The following is a 17,933-nucleotide window of genomic DNA, read 5'->3' on the forward strand; positions in this document are numbered from 1 at the left end:
TCTTACCCACAAACATCACACACACACACACCTTATGCCATGGTACACGACAGAGAGAGGTAGTAACACTCCTTCTGTGACTCAGACTGCTGGTGTGTGTGTGAAGTTGTAAGAGTCTTAGTGTGGGGGTGGGCGTTACTGATAACTGAGGGAGTTCATGTACAGTAATGTTCAGTGGAACAATAACTGCCAGTCAGTTAGATGACTTAACAGACAGCAGACGTGGAAATCCTCTGTGGCTTTTGAGTGTGACTAAGAATAACCGCTTCAACTGTGTGTGTTTGTCAGGGCCATAGGCTGCAGCCCTGCTTGTCTGTTCTGTACAATCAGCAGCTCCTCGCTGCTTTACTCAGCACACACACCTACTGATACGCTTGCCCCTCCCTGACTCTCTGAACTTTCCCCTACTCTCCATTTCCCTCCCCCTCACCGTGTACCAGTGAACCAGTTTCCCTTCAGGCTGGTCTGGTTCTCTGCTTCGTTCGTTCCGTTGGATTTGGCCATCACACACACAGAGAGTACGCGTTCACACAAAACGCACAGGAAAGCCATGTGTGAGCCTGTGTAGGACCCAGAGGGGGTATGTGTGTTAGTAGTCTGGCTGCTATGGTAACCAGAGGGGCCACTAAAGCCCCTAATCTCTCATTTGTCCGTCATTGGTCAGACACAGAGAGGGGGGAGAGAAAGAGAGAGAGAGAACAGGAGAAAGCAGGATAGGGGAGAGGGAGAGAGAGAGAGAACAGGAGAGAGCATGATAGGGGAGAGGGAGAGAGAGAACAGGAGAGAGCAGGATAGGAGAGAGGGAGAACAGGAGAGAGCAGGATAGGGGAGAGGGAGAGAGAGAGAACAGGAGAGAGCAGGATAGGGGAGAGGGAGAGAGAGAGAACAGGAGAGAGCAGGATAGGGGAGAGGGAGAGAGAGAGAACAGGAGAGAGCAGGATAGGGGAGAGGGAGAGAACAGGAGAGAGCAGGATAGGGGAGAGGGAGAGAGAGAGAACAGGATAGGGGAGAGGGAGAGGGAGAGAACAGGAGAAAGCAGGATAGGGGAGAGGGAGAGAGAGAGAACAGGAGAGAGCAGGATAGGAGAGAGAGCAGGATAGGAGAGAGAGCAGGAGAGAGAGCAGGATAGGAGAGAGAGCAGGAGAGAGAACAGGAGAGAGAGCAGGATAGGAGAGAGAACAGGAGAGAGAGCGGGAGAGAGAGCGGGAGAGAGCGGGATAGGGGAGAGAGCAGGATAGGGGAGAGAGCAGGATAGGGGAGAGAGCAGGATAGGGGAGAGGGAGAGAGAGAGCAGGAGAGAGAGCAGGATAGGGGAGAGGGAGAGAGAGAGAACAGGAGAGAGCAGGATAGGGGAGAGGGAGAAGACAGAACAGGAGAGAGAGCGGGATATGGGAGAGAGCGGGGTAGGGGAGAGGAGAGAGAGAGGGATATGAGAGAGAGTGGGATATGGGAGAGAGAGAACAGGAGAGAGAGAGAACAGGAGAGAGAGAGAGAACAGGAGAGAGAGCGGGATAGGGGAGAGAGAGAACAGGAGAGAGAGCGGATATGGGAGAGAGCGGGATAGGGAGAGAGAGAACAGGAGAGAGAGCGGGATATGGGAGAGAGCGGGATATGGGAGAGAGCGGGATATGGGAGAGAGCGGGATAGGGAGAGAGCGGGATATGGGAGAGAGCGGGATAGGGAGAGAGCGGGATAGGGAGAGAGCGGGATAGGGAGAGAGCGGGATAGGGAGAGAGAGAACAGGAGAGAGAGCGGGATATGGGAGAGAGCGGGATAGGGAGAGGGAGAGAGAGAGAGAACAGGAGAGAGCATGATAGGGGAGAGGGAGAGAGAGAACAGGAGAGAGCAGGATAGGAGAGAGGGAGAACAGGAGAGAGCAGGATAGGGAGAGGGAGAGAGAGAGAACAGGAGAGAGCAGGATAGGGGAGAGGGAGAGAGAGAGAACAGGAGAGAGCAGGATAGGGGAGAGGAAGAGAACAGGAGAGAGCAGGATAGGGGAGAGGAAGAGAACAGGAGAGAGCAGGATAGGGGAGAGGGAGAGAGAGAGAACAGGATAGGGGAGAGGGAGAGAACAGGAGAAAGCAGTATAGGGGAGAGGGAGAGAGAGAGAACAGGAGAGAGCAGGATAGGAGAGAGAGCAGGATAGGAGAGAGAGCAGGATAGGAGAGAGAGCAGGAGAGAGAGCAGGATAGGAGAGAGAGCAGGAGAGAGAGCAGGATAGGAGAGAGAACAGGAGAGAGAGCAGGATAGGAGAGAGAACAGGAGAGAGAGCGGGAGAGAGAACAGGAGAGAGCGGGATAGGGGAGAGAGCAGGATAGGGGAGAGAGCAGGATAGGGGAGAGAGCAGGATAGGGGAGAGAGCAGGATAGGGGAGAGGGAGAGAGAGAGCAGGAGAGAGAGCAGGATAGGGGAGAGGGAGAGAGAGAGAACATGAGAGAGCAGGATAGGGGAGAGGGAGAAGACAGAACAGGAGAGAGAGCGGGATATGGGAGAGAGCGGGGTAGGGGAGAGGAGAGAGAGAGGGATATGAGAGAGAGTGGGATATGGGAGAGAGAGAACAGGAGAGAGAGAGAACAGGAGAGAGAGAGAACAGGAGAGAGAGAGAGAACAGGAGAGAGAGCGGGATAGGGGAGAGAGAGAACAGGAGAGAGAGCGGGATATGGGAGAGAGCGGGATAGGGGAGAGAGCGGGATAGGGGAGAGAGAGAACAGGAGAGAGAGCGGGATATGGGAGAGAGCGGGATATGGGAGAGAGCGGGATAGGGGAGAGAGCGGGATATGGGAGAGAGCGGGATAGGGGAGAGAGCGGGATAGGGGAGAGAGCGGGATAGGGGAGAGAGCGGGATAGGGGAGAGAGCGGGATAGGGGAGAGAGAGCGGGATAGGGGAGAGAGCGGGATAGGGGAGAGAGAGAACAGGAGAGAGAGCGGGATATGGGAGAGAGCGGGATAGGGGAGAGAGCGGGATAGGGGAGAGAGCGGGATAGGGGAGAGAGAGAACAGGAGAGAGAGCGGGATAGGGGAGAGAGCGGGATAGGGGAGAGAGCGGGATAGGGGAGAGAGCGGGATAGGGGAAAGAGAGCGGGATATGGGAGAGAGAGAGCGGGATATGGGAGAGAGAGAGCGGGATAGGGGAGAGAGCGGGATAGGGGAGAGAGCGGGATATGGGAGAGAGCGGGATATGGGAGAGAGCGGGATATGGGAGAGAGCGAACAGGAGAGAGAGCGGGATAGGGGAGAGAGCGGGATATGGGAGAGAGAGAACAGGAGAGAGAGCGGGATAGGGGAGAGAGCAGGATAGGGGAGAGAGCGGGATAGGGGAGAGAGCGGGATAGGGGAGAGAGCGAACAGGGAGAGAGCGGGATAGGGGAGAGAGCGGGACAGGGGAGAGAGCGGGACAGGGGAGAGAGCGGGACAGGGGAGAGAGCGGGACAGGGGAGAGAGCGGGACAGGGGAGAGAGCGGGACAGGGGAGAGAGCGGGACAGGGGAGAGAGCGGGACAGGGGAGAGAGCGGGATAGGGGAGAGAGCGGGATAGGGAGAGAGCGGGATAGGGAGAGAGCGGGACAGGGGAGAGCGGGACAGGGAGAGAGCGGGACAGGGAGAGAGCGGGACAGGGAGAGAGCGGGACAGGGGAGAGAGCGGGACAGGGGAGAGAGCGGGACAGGGAGAGAGCGGGACAGGGAGAGAGCGGGATATGGGAGAGAGCGGGACAGGGGAGAGAGAGGGATAGGGAGAGAGCGGGATAGGGAGAGAGCGGGATAGGGAGAGAGCGGGACAGGGAGAGAGCGGGACAGGGAGAGGGAGAGCGGGACAGGGAGAGAGCGGGACAGGGAGAGAGCGGGACAGGGAGAGAGCGGGACAGGGGAGAGAGAGGGATATGGGAGAGAGAGGGATATGGGAGAGAGCGGGATATGGGAGAGAGCGGGATAGGGGAGAGAGAGAGAGAACAGGGGAGAGAGAGAGAACAGGGGAGAGAGGGGAGAGAGAGAGAACAGGGGAGAGAGAGAGAACAGGGGAGAGAGGGGAGAGGGGGAATGTAACCCAACCCAGAGAATCCCTGAAGGAAGTGGTGCGTTAAAGCAGGAAGCAGCACATGCCTGATAATAGGTGACTGGGGGTTCAGAAGGTCAGTGAGAAAACACACAGCCCATTACGTCTCTCTACAGGTTCAGTACAAGTGTTCTATAAAACAGAGAGCAGGCCAAGGTCCAAACGCAGGCTATTACCCTGGGAGCCTACCTAGTACCTACCATCCTGTCTGGCCATCCCTGTCCCTTCCCCAGGATGCTGGCTAAACACGCAGAGCATACGGCTGACACCCTGACATGTGTGACGGACAACCAGTGTGGCACAGATGCACACAGTGAGGTTGAGCTCTGGCACCTCAACATGCCAACACTATTTCTATTCCGAGATGGGACAGGCGAGGAGAAGAGGTGGGGGAAATGTGTGGGTCTGTCTGACACCTCGTTAAGAAAGGTACATACAGCTCATCTGTAGACGAGGTATTCTCCGTCTTCTAAAGACGTTTGGACTCGCTAGGCCTCTCCGCTGCCTTTATCTGACCCACTGGAGAAAAGAAGATTTAGGAAACATGGCAAGTAGCAAAGCAGTGTGTTTTGGGTGTTAGAATGTTCTAGAAGTGTCAAGCATGGTGTGTTTGGAATGTTACAGGCAGGCAGGTAGTTGTTGGCTCAGGGGACTGGTTCCGTAGCCTAATAGTTCCATGCTGTCAGAGTTTTGTTGGGTGTTGCGCTGAGCAACAGTAATCCCATGATGCTTTGGGAGCAGCAGGCTTTGACTTGATCAGAGCTCTATGGGTACAAATAATCCTCTACCGACACATCCCCTTTAAGGGAGGCCACTGTGTGTGTGTGTGTGTGTGTGTGTGTGTGTGTGTGTGTGTGTGTGTGTGTGTGTGTGTGTGTGTGTGTGTGTGTGTGTGTGTGTGTGTGTGTGTGTGTGTGTGTGTGTGAGAGAGATAGATGTGGTCTGTACGGCTGATAAGAAGAAAGATACCCCAATTTGGCTTTATGTGGCCGTTTGCGTTTCAAGTTTCATTAGTCATATGTACGGGATATGCTTGGTGTACATCGTCCAACAAAATGCTTCTAGCAGGTTCCTTCTGGACAATGTAAAAACAATAATGTGTGTGTGTGCGTGTGTGTGTGAGAGAGAGTCTACTTTTGCTCATGTCTGTATTTTTCCTCCTGAATCCAGGGGTAAATTATGTAGTTTGGGAATTTCAGCCGCACGGAGCTGAGAAATACCCAGGCAGAACTCCAGGACTTAGAACAGGAAAACTACACAGGATTTACACACGAGACATGAGAAATACCCAGGCAGAACTCCAGGACTTAGAACAGGAAAACTACACAGGATTTACACACGAGACATGAGAAATACCCAGGCAGAACTCCAGGACTTAGAACAGGAAAACTACACAGGATTTACACACGGGACATGAGAAATGGCACCAGAGGAAGCATTTCACCTCTACCACAGATACCTCTCTTCCCACCCTTCACCATACCTCTTTAGTTTTCAACCTCCCTCTCCAACTACCACTACTGCAGAACCACTACAATACTACAATACATTTTACAATCTTATGAAATATTTACCAATCTGTACATCATACTAAGAAAGTCTAAATAGGCCTACATCCCCACCTCCGCCTATTGATAAAGTATGTCAGACTAACTCTGAAATCTCGAAAACGCTTCATATTCATGAAGGCTGTACAGATCTGGACTCCTCTGCTATAATGTGTATGATGCCCTCTGTGTGGTGCAGTTCTGCCTTGGTTCACTGCCTAACCATACTGCAGCTCCAATAAAAATGGATAATGTGAGGCAGAAAAAGTCGACATTTGCTCTCACTTTTATACTGATAAACAACATCGAGCCCAGTAGAGAGAGAGTGTGAGTGAGTGAGTGCACGCAATCGTTCAGGAGAACGCCGGAACATTGATTGGATTGAGGATTGCAGATGAGATAGCCAGCAGTAAAACCAGTGCCTAAATCTGCTAGGGCCTTGGGGTTTCACGTGCACTGCAGTGAGTCAGTGTTACAATAGCGTCAGTAAACAAACATTCTATTTGCATTCTGTTCGGTACAACTCTATTGTTCGTGTTCAACACCATCACTTCAGAATCAAACTCCCCCCTCTACCACAGTGTAATTCACCAACAGGCTGGGCCACATCTCTCACATAACAGACATGAGTCTATAAAGCCTAGCCAGCCACCCCATAAGGCATTGTCTGGTGTGTAAACCCTAACCGGCTGTACCATATGTACAGACCCTATGTTTTATAGAGAATACATATGAACCTTCACCATCTGACACTTCAAAGCACACGGGTCAAGGTGTGTGTGAGTATAGATATAGAAATATAATAAATAATGTGTGTGTGTCTAACTGAGACGATGATGATAGGAGGGGAAAGGCCAACATTGGTCTTACTGAGCGACAATGGAGGTTATGAATGTGTTATTATTACACAACATGTCATTATCCTACCATTATTACCCTGAACACCCATCTGGTAGCTGGAGATCATGTCAGGCCTGTTCTGCCGTCCTTCACGCAACCTTTACACTTGCTTTGTCTGGAAAAAAGCCCCGGCCCTCTGGTACACCAGAAGTAGTGTCCTGCGCAGTAGTCTGGTTGTAAATGCTTGTAGCAGAGGCCTGTGTGAGAGTCTGATCTGAGGCAGGGTGAGATTTGACTGTGTGGTGACACTCTGCCATCCCCACGCCAGGACCAGACCACAGACCACAGCCCTCAGCTCCAACCACTGACCAGCAGGATGCACCTGTAATGAGGAAGAAGACTTGCTCTATCACTCTCCTGCGCTCCTCCTCCTTCATGTGTCTAAAACATGAGTAGACGACCAGCTATAAGAGCTCAGGGTTTGATACTGACTTACCCTTAAGTACACCGTCTTCCTCCCCTCAGCCCAGTGCCCCTGGAGTCTCTACAACAACAGCCCCATGCCAAGTATTCAATTCTGCACTCTGCATTCTGATGGTGAAAACCTCGGTAACACTAATCTCAGTGATGTTGTAATGAAGTTAGCATAAGTTAAACAGAAATAGCTTTAAAAGGAGGTAAACGGCTGTAAATAGAGGTAAACGGCTGTAAATAGAGGTAAACGGCTGTAAATAGAGGTAAACGGCTGTAAATAGAGGTACATGGCTGTAAATAGAGGTAAACGGCTGTAAATAGAGGTAAACGGCTGTAAATAGAGGTAAACGGCTGTAAATAGATGGCTGTAAATAGAAGTACATGGCTGTAAATAGAGGTACATGGCTGTAAATAGAGGTAAACGGCTGTAAATAGAGGTAAATGGCTGTAAATAGAGGTAAACGGCTGTAAATAGAGGTAAACGGCTGTAAATAGAGGTAAACGGCTGTAAATAGAGGTAAACGGCTGTAAATAGAGGTACATGGCTGTAAATAGAGGTAAACGGCTGTAAATAGAGGTAAACGGCTGTAAATAGAGGTAAACGGCTGTAAATAGAGGTAAACGGCTGTAAATAGATGGCTGTAAATAGAAGTACATGGCTGTAAATAGAGGTACATGGCTGTAAATAGAGGTAAACGGCTGTAAATAGAGGTAAATGGCTGTAAATAGAGGTAAACGGCTGTAAATAGAGGTAAACGGCTGTAAATAGAGGTAAACGGCTGTAAATAGAGGTACACGGCTGTAAATAGAGGTACATGGCTGTAAATAGAGGTAAACGGCTGTAAATAGAGGTAAACGGCTGTAAATAGAGGTAAACGGCTGTAAATAGAGGTAAACGGCTGTAAATAGAGGTAAATGGCTGTAAAATCCAGAATAATGGTGACAGAAGCAGCCTCCAGAAACACTTGACACACAAACCCATTGCATCATGTCCTCTCCTTAATCTGTAATGGTCTGAAAAGAGTTGGAAGAAAGTGAAAGTAACATGGCGGAAGCCCGTCGTGGCTGTCTTCCCCCTGCTCAACTCTCTCATATCAGTACAGAACGAGGAGAGGAGACAGAGGAATGAAGTCACTTCAGAGGACCAGAAAAACAGTAAGGGAGTTAGGCAGTGAAGCCTGGGTTCTGTAGACCTTGGCCCTGATATGCATATTCTGACATTTCTGGGCCTAAAATGGCAGTGTGCTATTCTGTCATGCATGACTAGCAGTGTGTATGGCCTGCGTGGTTATAATGAACTCAGCCCACTAAACACTGCTAGGGCTTACACAAAGAAAATAAACATGCCCAGCTCCCTGTCTGATGATAGACTGGGTCTACGTCGCTCACATATCTTATGGCAGACAGTCTTAATGCCAATCATTTCTGGATTAAGTTGCAACCACAATATGCTCCTTCCTGGGTCAGTGTCATATGGTCAGAGGCAACGTTGTTGTACAAACATGACATCAGGTTATACTGGGGTGCTTGTATCTTTATCTAGCAGCATATTAATCTGTTATGTTATGTCATGTTAAATGGCCAAGCTGTCCTGTCAACACTAGATACTGGTCAGTGAATGACAGAGCACGACAGTTCACACCAGCCTACATTCTGGTCGACACAAATATACTCAGACTTCCCTCAGTAGAGAGAGTAAAACCTTTTCTGTCTCCTGGTTATGATTATCAAAGATATCATCTCTCCCATCCCCTAAAACAACATGTACAGACAGACACGCATGCATGGATCCACGCGCACACACCATAACATCTCACTCAAATCCTCCAAACACTCACAGCTAATAGGATCCGTGTTGACGAACTCTGACCTCATAGAACAGAGACAGATGGAAACAGACAGACAGACAAGGGGGGGGTCACCGAGGTAAAGGAGAGGGGGAGGGGTTGAACTTCACCTCGTTGGGGTGCCGTGGGAGGGGTTTAGGAGCTGCTTTACAAGCTGGATCAATGTTGACACGACACGCGCTGCTAGAGGACAGGATAATGCATCTATAAAGGGGATAATGAATAGTAACGTCTAACAATGAGGTAATGAATGCATGATATATAAGACACTACATTAATAACGTCTGTGAATAGAAAAACATGGTTATAAATGTGTAATAGGCCTACACCATTTATAACCAGTTATTGGAGGGTGACAACACATTGCACAACAATAACAACCGTAAGTACGTATGAAGACATTGGTTAGGGAAAAAAGGCTCATATTTATTTCCCTTCACTTTCCTACGTTTGCCTGTATTCCACATGCCCATATGGAAAAGGACTCTGCCTTGCCTGCACCTGCTTGCACAGTGAAACGTGTAGTTATCCACACAGAAAGACACACACACTGCAACGTGTCAGTGTTTATAGACCGCTAACAGCAGTGATAGATCCCTGTGAGAGAGAGGAGCGCTAGCCATAGCCCGTCCTGTGTGTGTGTGTGATAGATCCCTGTGAGAGAGAGGAGCGCTAGCCATAGCCCGTCCTGTGTGTGTGTGTGATAGATCCCTGTGAGAGAGAGGAGCGCTAGCCATAGCCCGTCCTGCGTGTGTGTGTGTGACAGATCCCTGTGAGAGAGAGGAGCGCTAGCCATAGCCCGTCCTGTGTGTGTGTGGGATAGATCCCTGTGAGAGAGAGGAGCGCCAGCCATAGCCCGTCCTGTGTGTGTGATAGATCCCTGTGAGAGAGAGGAGCGCTAGCCATAGCCCGTCCTGTGTGTGTGTGTGATAGATCCCTGTGAGAGAGAGGAGCGCTAGCCATAGCCCGTCCTGTGTGTGTGTGGGATAGATCCCTGTGAGAGAGAGGAGCGCCAGCCATAGCCCGTCCTGTGTGTGTGTGTGATAGATCCCTGTGAGAGAGAGAGGAGCGCCAGCCATAGCCCGTCCTGTGTGTGTGTGTGTGATAGATCCCTGTGAGAGAGAGGAGCGCTAGCCATAGACCGCCCTGTGTGTGTGTGTGTGTGATAGATCCCTGTGAGAGAGAGAGAGAGGAGCACTAGCCATAGCCCGTCCTGTGTGTGTGTGTGATAGATCCCTGTGAGAGAGAGAGGAGCGCCAGCCATAGCCCGTCCTGTGTGTGTGTGTGTGTGATAGATCCCTGTGAGAGAGAGGAGCGCTAGCCATAGCCCGTCCTGTGTGTGTGTGTGTGTGTGTGATAGATCCCTGTGAGAGAGAGGAGCGCCAGCCATAGCCCGTCCTGTGTGTGTGTGTGTGTGATAGATCCCTGTGAGAGAGAGGAGCGCTAGCCATAGCCCGTCCTGTGTGTGTGTGTGTGATAGATCCCTGTGAGAGAGAGGAGCGCTAGCCATAGACCGCCCTGTGTGTGTGTGGGATAGATCCCTGTGAGAGAGAGGAGCGCCAGCCATAGCCCGTCCTGTGTGTGTGTGGGATAGATCCCTGTGAGAGAGAGGAGCGCCAGCCATAGCCCGTCCTGTGTGTGTGTGGGATAGATCCCTGTGAGAGAGAGAGGAGCGCTAGCCATAGCCCGTCCTGTGTGTGTGTGTGATAGATCCCTGTGAGAGAGAGAGGAGCGCCAGCCATAGCCCGTCCTGTGTGTGTGTGTGTGTGATAGATCCCTGTGAGAGAGAGGAGCGCTAGCCATAGACCGCCCTGTGTGTGTGTGTGTGTGATAGATCCCTGTGAGAGAGAGGAGCGCCAGCCATAGCCCGTCCTGTGTGTGTGTGTGTGTGTGTGTGTGTGTGTGTGTGTGTGTGTGTGTGTGTGTGTGTGTGTGTGTGTGTGTGTGTGTGTGTGTGTGTGTGTGTGTGTGTGTGTGTGTGTGATAGATCCCTGTGAGAGAGAGAGGAGCGCTAGCCATAGCCCGTCCTGTGTGTGTGTGTGTGTGATAGATCCCTGTGAGAGAGAGAGGAGCGCCAGCCATAGCCCGTCCTGTGTGTGTGATAGATCCCTGTGAGAGAGAGGAGCGCTAGCCATAGACCGCCCTGTGTGTGTGTGGGATAGATCCCTGTGAGAGAGAGGAGCGCTAGCCATAGCCCGTCCTGTGTGTGTGTGGGATAGATCCCTGTGAGAGAGAGGAGCGCTCGCCATAGACCGCCCTGTGTGTGTGTGGGATAGATCCCTGTGAGAGAGAGGAGCGCTAGCCATAGCCCGTCCTGTGTGTGGGATAAATCCCTGTGAGAGAGAGGAGCGCTAGCCATAGCCCGTCCTGTGTGTGTGATAGATCCCTGTGAGAGAAGAGTGCTAGCCATAGACCGCCCTGTGTGTGTGTGGGATAGATCCCTGTGAGAGAGAGGAGCGCTAGCCATAGACCGCCCTGTGTGTGTGTGGGATAGATCCCTGTGAGAGAGAGGAGCGCCAGCCATAGCCCGTCCTGTGTGTGTGATAGATCCCTGTGAGAGAGGAGTGCTAGCCATAGCCCGTCCTGTGTTTCTCTCATCCAGGCAGTCATGTCCATGACATGTTTACTATGAGCTGGCTATCAGATAAGTAGCTTTCCAATCAGCAGGACCTGAGCAGGCTAGATAGGTAGGGCCTCTAATTTGGCCTTGGGATAAAACAGACTGGGACACCTGCCAGTGACAGACAATTCAGCAGAGACATTAACAACTGTATGTTTTTCATCCAAAACAACATTGAGGAATATGATATGTAACACTTTTGTTAATACCCAGTGTCATAACAGTCATAACCATGTCATAATAGCAAACAGAACATGGTCATAACACTGTAATGACACATTTTTACACCTGCTGTGACTTATATTATTATAGTTATTTTTGACTGATTACGACACCTAAAGTAAAAACGGACATTTATTCAAATTAGCCTACATGTCAACAGTATATTTCTGATATATTTATACACACACTACCAGTCAGAAGTTCGGACACACTTACTCATTCAAGGGTTTTTCTTTATTTGTATTATTTTCTACATTGTAGAATAATAGTGAAGACATCAACACTATGAAATAACACATGGAATCAAGTTACCTCTGCTGCAGATGATAAGTTCATTAGAGTTAACTGCACCTCAGACTGCAACGCAAATACATGCTTCAGAATTCAAGTAAAAGACACATCTCAACATAAACTGTTCAGAGGAGACTGCATGAGTCAGGCTTTTGTGGGTGAATTGCTGCAAAGAAACCAATACTAAAGGACACCAATAATAAGAAGAGACTTGCTTGGGGCAAGAAACACGAGTAACGGATATTAGACCGGTGGAAATCTGTCCTTTGGTCTGATGAGTCCAAATTTGACATTTTTGATTACAACCGCTGTGTATTTGTGAGACGCAGAGTAGGTAAGCGGATGATCCCTGCATGCTTGGTTCCCACCGTGAAGCTTGGAGGTGGTGGTGTGATGGTGCTTTGCTGGTGAGACTGTCTGATTCATTTAAAATTCAAGGCACACTTAACCAGCATGGCTACCACAGCATTCTGTAGCGATATACCTTCCCATGTGGTTTGCGCTTAATGGGACTATCATTTGTTTTTCAACAGGACAATGACCCAACACACCTCCAGGCTGTGTAAGGGCTATTTGACCAAGAAGGAGAGTGATGGAGTGCTGCATCAGATGACCTGGCCTCCACAATCACCCAACCTCAACCCAGTTGAGATGGTTTGGGATGAGTTGTTATATCTGGAGTACTTCTCCTGTCCTATTCGGTGTCCTGTGTGAATCTAAGTGTGCGTTCTCTAATTCTCTCCTTCTCTCTTTCTTTCTCTCTCTCGGAGGACCTGAGCCCTAGGACCATGTCCCAGGACTACCTGACATGAGGACTCCTTGCTGTCCCCAGTCCACCTGGCCATGCTCCTGCTCCAGTTTCAACTGACCTGAGCCCTAGGACCGTGCCCCAGGACTACCTGACATGAAGGCTCCTTGCTGTCCCCAGTCCACCTGACTGTGCTGCTGCTCCAGTTTCAACTGTTCTGCCTTATTATTATTCGACCATGCTGGTCATTTATGAACATTTGAACATCTTGGTCATGTTCTGTTATAATCTCTACCCGGCACAGCCAGAAGAGGACTGGCCACCCCACATAGCCCGGTTCCTCTCTAGGTTTCTTCCTAGGTTTTGGCCTTTCTAGGGAGTTTTTCCTAGCCACTGTGCTTTTACACCTGCATTGTTTGCTGTTTGGGGTTTTAGGCTGGGTTTCTGTACAGCACTTTGAGATATCAGCTGATGTACGAAGGGCTATATAAATAAATTTGATTTGATTTGATTTGACCACAGAGTGAAGAAAAGCTGTCCTCAAGGCAACGGGGGGGCCACTTTGAAGAATCTCAAATATAAAAGATATTTGAATTGTTTAACACTTTTTTAGTTACTACATGACTCCATGAGTTATTTCATAGTTGATGTCTTCACTATTATTCTACAATGTAGAAAATAGTAAAAAATATATATATTTTTTTTTAAATGTGAGTAGTAATGAGTAGGTGTGACCAAACTTTTGATTGGTTCTGTGTATAGAAATATATCAGAAACATACTGTTGACACGTAGGCTATGGTGTAATGGAATGTTTTGTCTTGTGTGGTAGGTTGACACTTATGTAGTAGGTTGACACTTATGTAGATGTCATAACCAGCCATAAAATAAAACAGGTCTAACTATATGTCAGTGTTATGACCATATTATAAAAACAGGTTATGTCAGCTGTTATGACATATTATGACACGGTTATGACCATATCATAACGTGTTGTGTGTCAAGAAAATTATCATATGATTTGACCGTCAATAAGGCAATAATAATTTGGTTGTTAAGCAGGCTGTTAACCTACACGTCACATATACTGTGTGTGTATGTGTACTTCCTGTGTAGAGAGGGTGTGTACTGTATACCACACTGTACATATGCATGTGTGCCAAACAGATCTGTAACGGATCCTCTCCCCCAGGTCTGTTCACAACGAACCCCCCTCTCCTATTATTCCCCCTCTTGCTGAAGCACGTGTGAGAAGATTGCATGTTTTATTTATCAATTCTTGGCTCCATTCTTCCAGTAAATTCCAGGCTGTGGTGCAAGCAGCCAAGAAACCCTCCCTGGGTTTTTTCTGCTGTCATTCCCCATTGCTAGCATGCAGATTGAGCCCTACGCACACGCTTACACACACACAAAGGAGAGAGGCATGCTCATCTCTGACAGGATTTTTTTTTGTTTTTTTAAATCGGAAAATCGGCAGCAAACCCTGTGGAAAATAAGGAGAAAGGAGAGCCTCTTGATAGAGGAATCATTTATCTTCTTTCTTTCCCAATATGAGCAGAAAGACTAGAGGATATGCAGCAGGGTCGGAAATAATTGATACCCTTGATAAAGATGAGCAAAAATGTCTAAAATAAATCATTTCAATACTGAGCTATAAAGTATGCACAATACTAATACAATTTCTCAGAGAAAGAGATTTTATTTAACAAGTCAACAAACAAAAACATTTATCCAAAAAAAGGTAGGGGTTAAAAAGATTGACACCTCTGTTTCCAATACCTTCCAATACCTCACCTTGTGAGGAGAACGGCACTGAGCCTTTTTCGAAAATGTTTGAGGAGTTGACGAACACATTGGGAGAGATCTTTCCTCCATACAGAACCCTTACAGATCTTTGAAATCCTCCATCTGGCCTTATGGACGGCCCTCTTTAATTCAAACCACAGGCTTTCAACGGGTTTCCAGTCTGGAGACTGAGATGGCCATTGCAAAATGTTGAGACCAATTAACAATTTTTGTGGATTTTGATGAGCGCTTGCAGTTATTGTCTTGCTGGAAAATCCACTTGCGGACAACTTTCAGCCACCAGGTAGAGGCAACCAGGTCTTTGGTTAAAATGTCTTATTACTAGGTAAAGTTCATGATGTCGTTGACCTTAACAAGAGCCCCCAGGACCAGTGGAAGCAAAATAGCCCCATAACATTAAAGATCCACCACCATATTTTACAGTAGGTATGGGTTTATTTTCTGCTTATGCATTCTAATTTCAACATCAAACCCAACACTGGTGTGATTGGCCAAAGAGCTCTATTTTCACGTTATCTAACAAATGTAAACGCCTGGATATTGCTAAAACGGCATTTTGCACAGATTGGAACCAGTGCTTTGGTCAGATTCAATGAAAATAGAGCTCTTTGGCCACACACACCTGTGTTGGTTTTGGTGTAGAAATTGGAAATTCATAAGCAGAAAAGAGCCCCATACCTACTGTGAAATATGGTGGTGGATTTTTGGATGAAAGAGGGCAGTTCAGAAGAGCAGACGAAGGATGTCAAGGATCTGGAAGGATTCTGTATGGATGTGTTTTCCAACTCTTTTAGAAAAAGGGCCAGTACCATTATCCTCTCAAGGTGTGTTATTGAAAATGTATTGAAAACAGGGGAGTCAATAAAAATATTACTTTTTTACTAAATATTACAACAAATATTTCTCTGAGCAATTGTATTAGTAAAAACTATAATGTAAAATGATTTTGAGCGTACAATAGAGCTCAATATTTGAATGATTTATATTATACAGTCATTTGCTCATCTTTAATCAAGGTGACCATTTCAGACCCGCTGGAGCGGTGCTCTGCCTATAGACGAGATAAAGACACAGGCCTGGGTCTATAGTATAATGTGTTAGATAGTCAGCAGCCCGGAGCCCTGTTGGCACTGTGGCTAAGGCACAAAGCCCAGCCGATCCACTGCGTTCAGAGGGAGGAGGGGACAGGGAGGGATGGATTGCCATGCAGAAAATTACTTTTGCATATTGTATTACAATTCAGATTAACCACGCAGAGTAATGGGATTAGAACGCTGAACGTTTTCCAAAGGCGGGGGATGGAGAGCTCTAATGAACTCACAACAAAGGTGGCATATGAGTTCGAATATGGAGGGAGCCCCGCAGGTATCTCAGGGTCGACAGGGGGGTAAATTACGTGACCGTGCGTTCATTAGTATGGAAGGCTACATTTTGGTAGGCCTGCTAATGATTATTACAAGGACGGAAATAAGCACACTTGACCCAATTAGCAGCAATTTGGTGCATCTCAAGGTCCGTTTAAAAAAATAGTCAATGTGGCTTTAAATCGCGATTACTTCCACTCCTTTTCAACAAGCAGTGAAAATAAATAGAATTACGCATTTGTTTGCCTTCCTTTTGGAGGGTGACAGAAAGCTGAAAAGACAAATAAACATGAAAATGGGAACAAAGTACCAAGGCTTTCAAAGGGAATGCCTCACGGCTGTTCAATATGCGCACTGGGTAGGCTAAAATACTATCCTCGGTCAAAGCTGTGTTACCAAAACGGCTTTTTCTCAGTTCCTCAAATATAACATGATTTGATTGCATAACATAATCGTCTGTAATCGTTTTCGTCTACATATTTCTAGTGAAGAAATAGGATGGCACGTACGTAGAAATAACTGTCAATTCAGCTGAGAGCAATGTTCTAGCTGGTTAAACCAGAAAACCTCCCCCATGCCTTTCACTTCGGAAAATAAACACAGTCGACAAGGTTCAGCCCTGAACCGTATTACGCGACACACTCACTGCCCAGAAAAGCATCGCCTTTTTCAGTTCAAAGTATGAAAATAGACTATTAGCCTATGTGTGGCAGGCTAAATGAAAATATGAAAATGTTAGAATGCGAGTCAAGTATATGGTCACATTTATTAAATCCCCCATCTACTTCCGTAATGGTTACGCTGTTTTTCAACCAAGCAAACAAACAAAAAAATCACTTCAAGCATAGCACATGTATTATAGTACATAGACATAGCCAACTGTATTATAATAACCAATATTGTTAGAAAAATAGAATTAGGATTTTTGTAAAAAGGACCATCATACAGCTAACACACATAGCGCCAACGCAGCTCGGCGATTTAACCCTCCCCCTTTTGTCGCCTCAATCCCCTTTGTTCAAACCTAATTCAACACACTTCCTTTTTCGTTTCTCGCTGCTTTAGTTATATATTTCAACCCATGTTGTTTCTTGTTCTAGTTTTGACCAAAAATAAAATGTTATTTTTCATCCACTTGGGTCCTTCTACTCACCGACTTGCAATACGTTGTCCACACAGCCGCTCTCCAACAGAGCGATGCCTCGTCTGAAAGGCAGCCGCGTCTCATCAATATTTTCCCCGCTAGTTCCACTCTCCTCTCCCCCTGTACTGAACGAAGAATACATGCAGATCTCCCGTTCACTCCTTGGGAAAGACCAGTAAACGATCCGTCTCTGTACGGGCTCCGGGATCCGTTCGAAGCGCTCCTCTACCCGTTGAAACGGCCACTTCTCAGCCACTTTCCGGGCCGAGATGTCCAACAGAGACTCCGGGGTCTGTGTTTTGCTCGACCCGCCTTGGGCCGCACCCGAACCGCCACATAACGTACCCCCGGCCCGTTGTCCCTGTCTACAATTCGTGTTATAACCCGGTCTACAGCAGAGCCGTTTGGCTGGGGGCTGCTGAACGCGCTCCGCCATGATAGCACTGCTTTAACATCGACGGCGGAAGTCAACGTACCATATAAACTGGATAAGGAAGGGAAAAGGTTACGCTAGAATCGATTGTGTGCCGTGTATGGGCAAATGGACCTTATTTGGGCATGGTGGGCGGTCCGTTTACAATGTTGTCAAATCCCTTTGTGTTGACAAATTGAGAAAGGGGCGGGGCCTATCCGGTTCTAAAAAGGGAATGAAAGGTGGAATTCCCGAACGTCGGCAAATCCTTTGTGAGGCAGCTCGTTCGAACAGGACAAGTTGGGAAGGTGCCGGGGAACTTGTATATATGTTTTTCAGGATGTACAGGCCTTGTAATGAAAATGACGGGCGACCATTGACATTTCTCTTGACGGACTGAGAAGGCAGTCGTGGGCGCAAAACGGGGGTAAAGGGGGGGGTTGATCCGTTGGGTGGTGATTGTAACTGTCAGTTGGCCGGGCCTCGTGGCTCGGGGAGAGGGGGACGGGCGTGCTGGAATACAGAGACGCCCTATGTGACGTACAGTTCCAAAGGAATGTGGTGGGCATGG

The 17,933-nt window shown here is 48.2% G+C and overlaps 1 protein-coding gene across 1 annotated transcript in view; it reads right to left on the reverse strand.

The window, feature by feature from the left end:
* Positions 1-17,428, reverse strand: part of LOC118377313 (zinc finger SWIM domain-containing protein 6-like) — a 118,742-nt gene extending 101,314 nt beyond the window's left edge. Inside the window, exon 1 of the mRNA XM_052458302.1 lies at positions 16,960-17,428. Coding sequence (XP_052314262.1) covers positions 16,960-17,386 — 427 coding nt within the window. The 5' untranslated portion in view covers positions 17,387-17,428. The remainder of the gene's footprint in view (positions 1-16,959) is intronic.
* Between the last annotated feature and the right edge of the window lie 505 nt (positions 17,429-17,933).

This window comes from Oncorhynchus keta, chromosome 12 (assembly GCF_023373465.1).
Source record: "Oncorhynchus keta strain PuntledgeMale-10-30-2019 chromosome 12, Oket_V2, whole genome shotgun sequence".
Taxonomy (NCBI): Eukaryota; Metazoa; Chordata; class Actinopteri; order Salmoniformes; family Salmonidae; genus Oncorhynchus; species Oncorhynchus keta.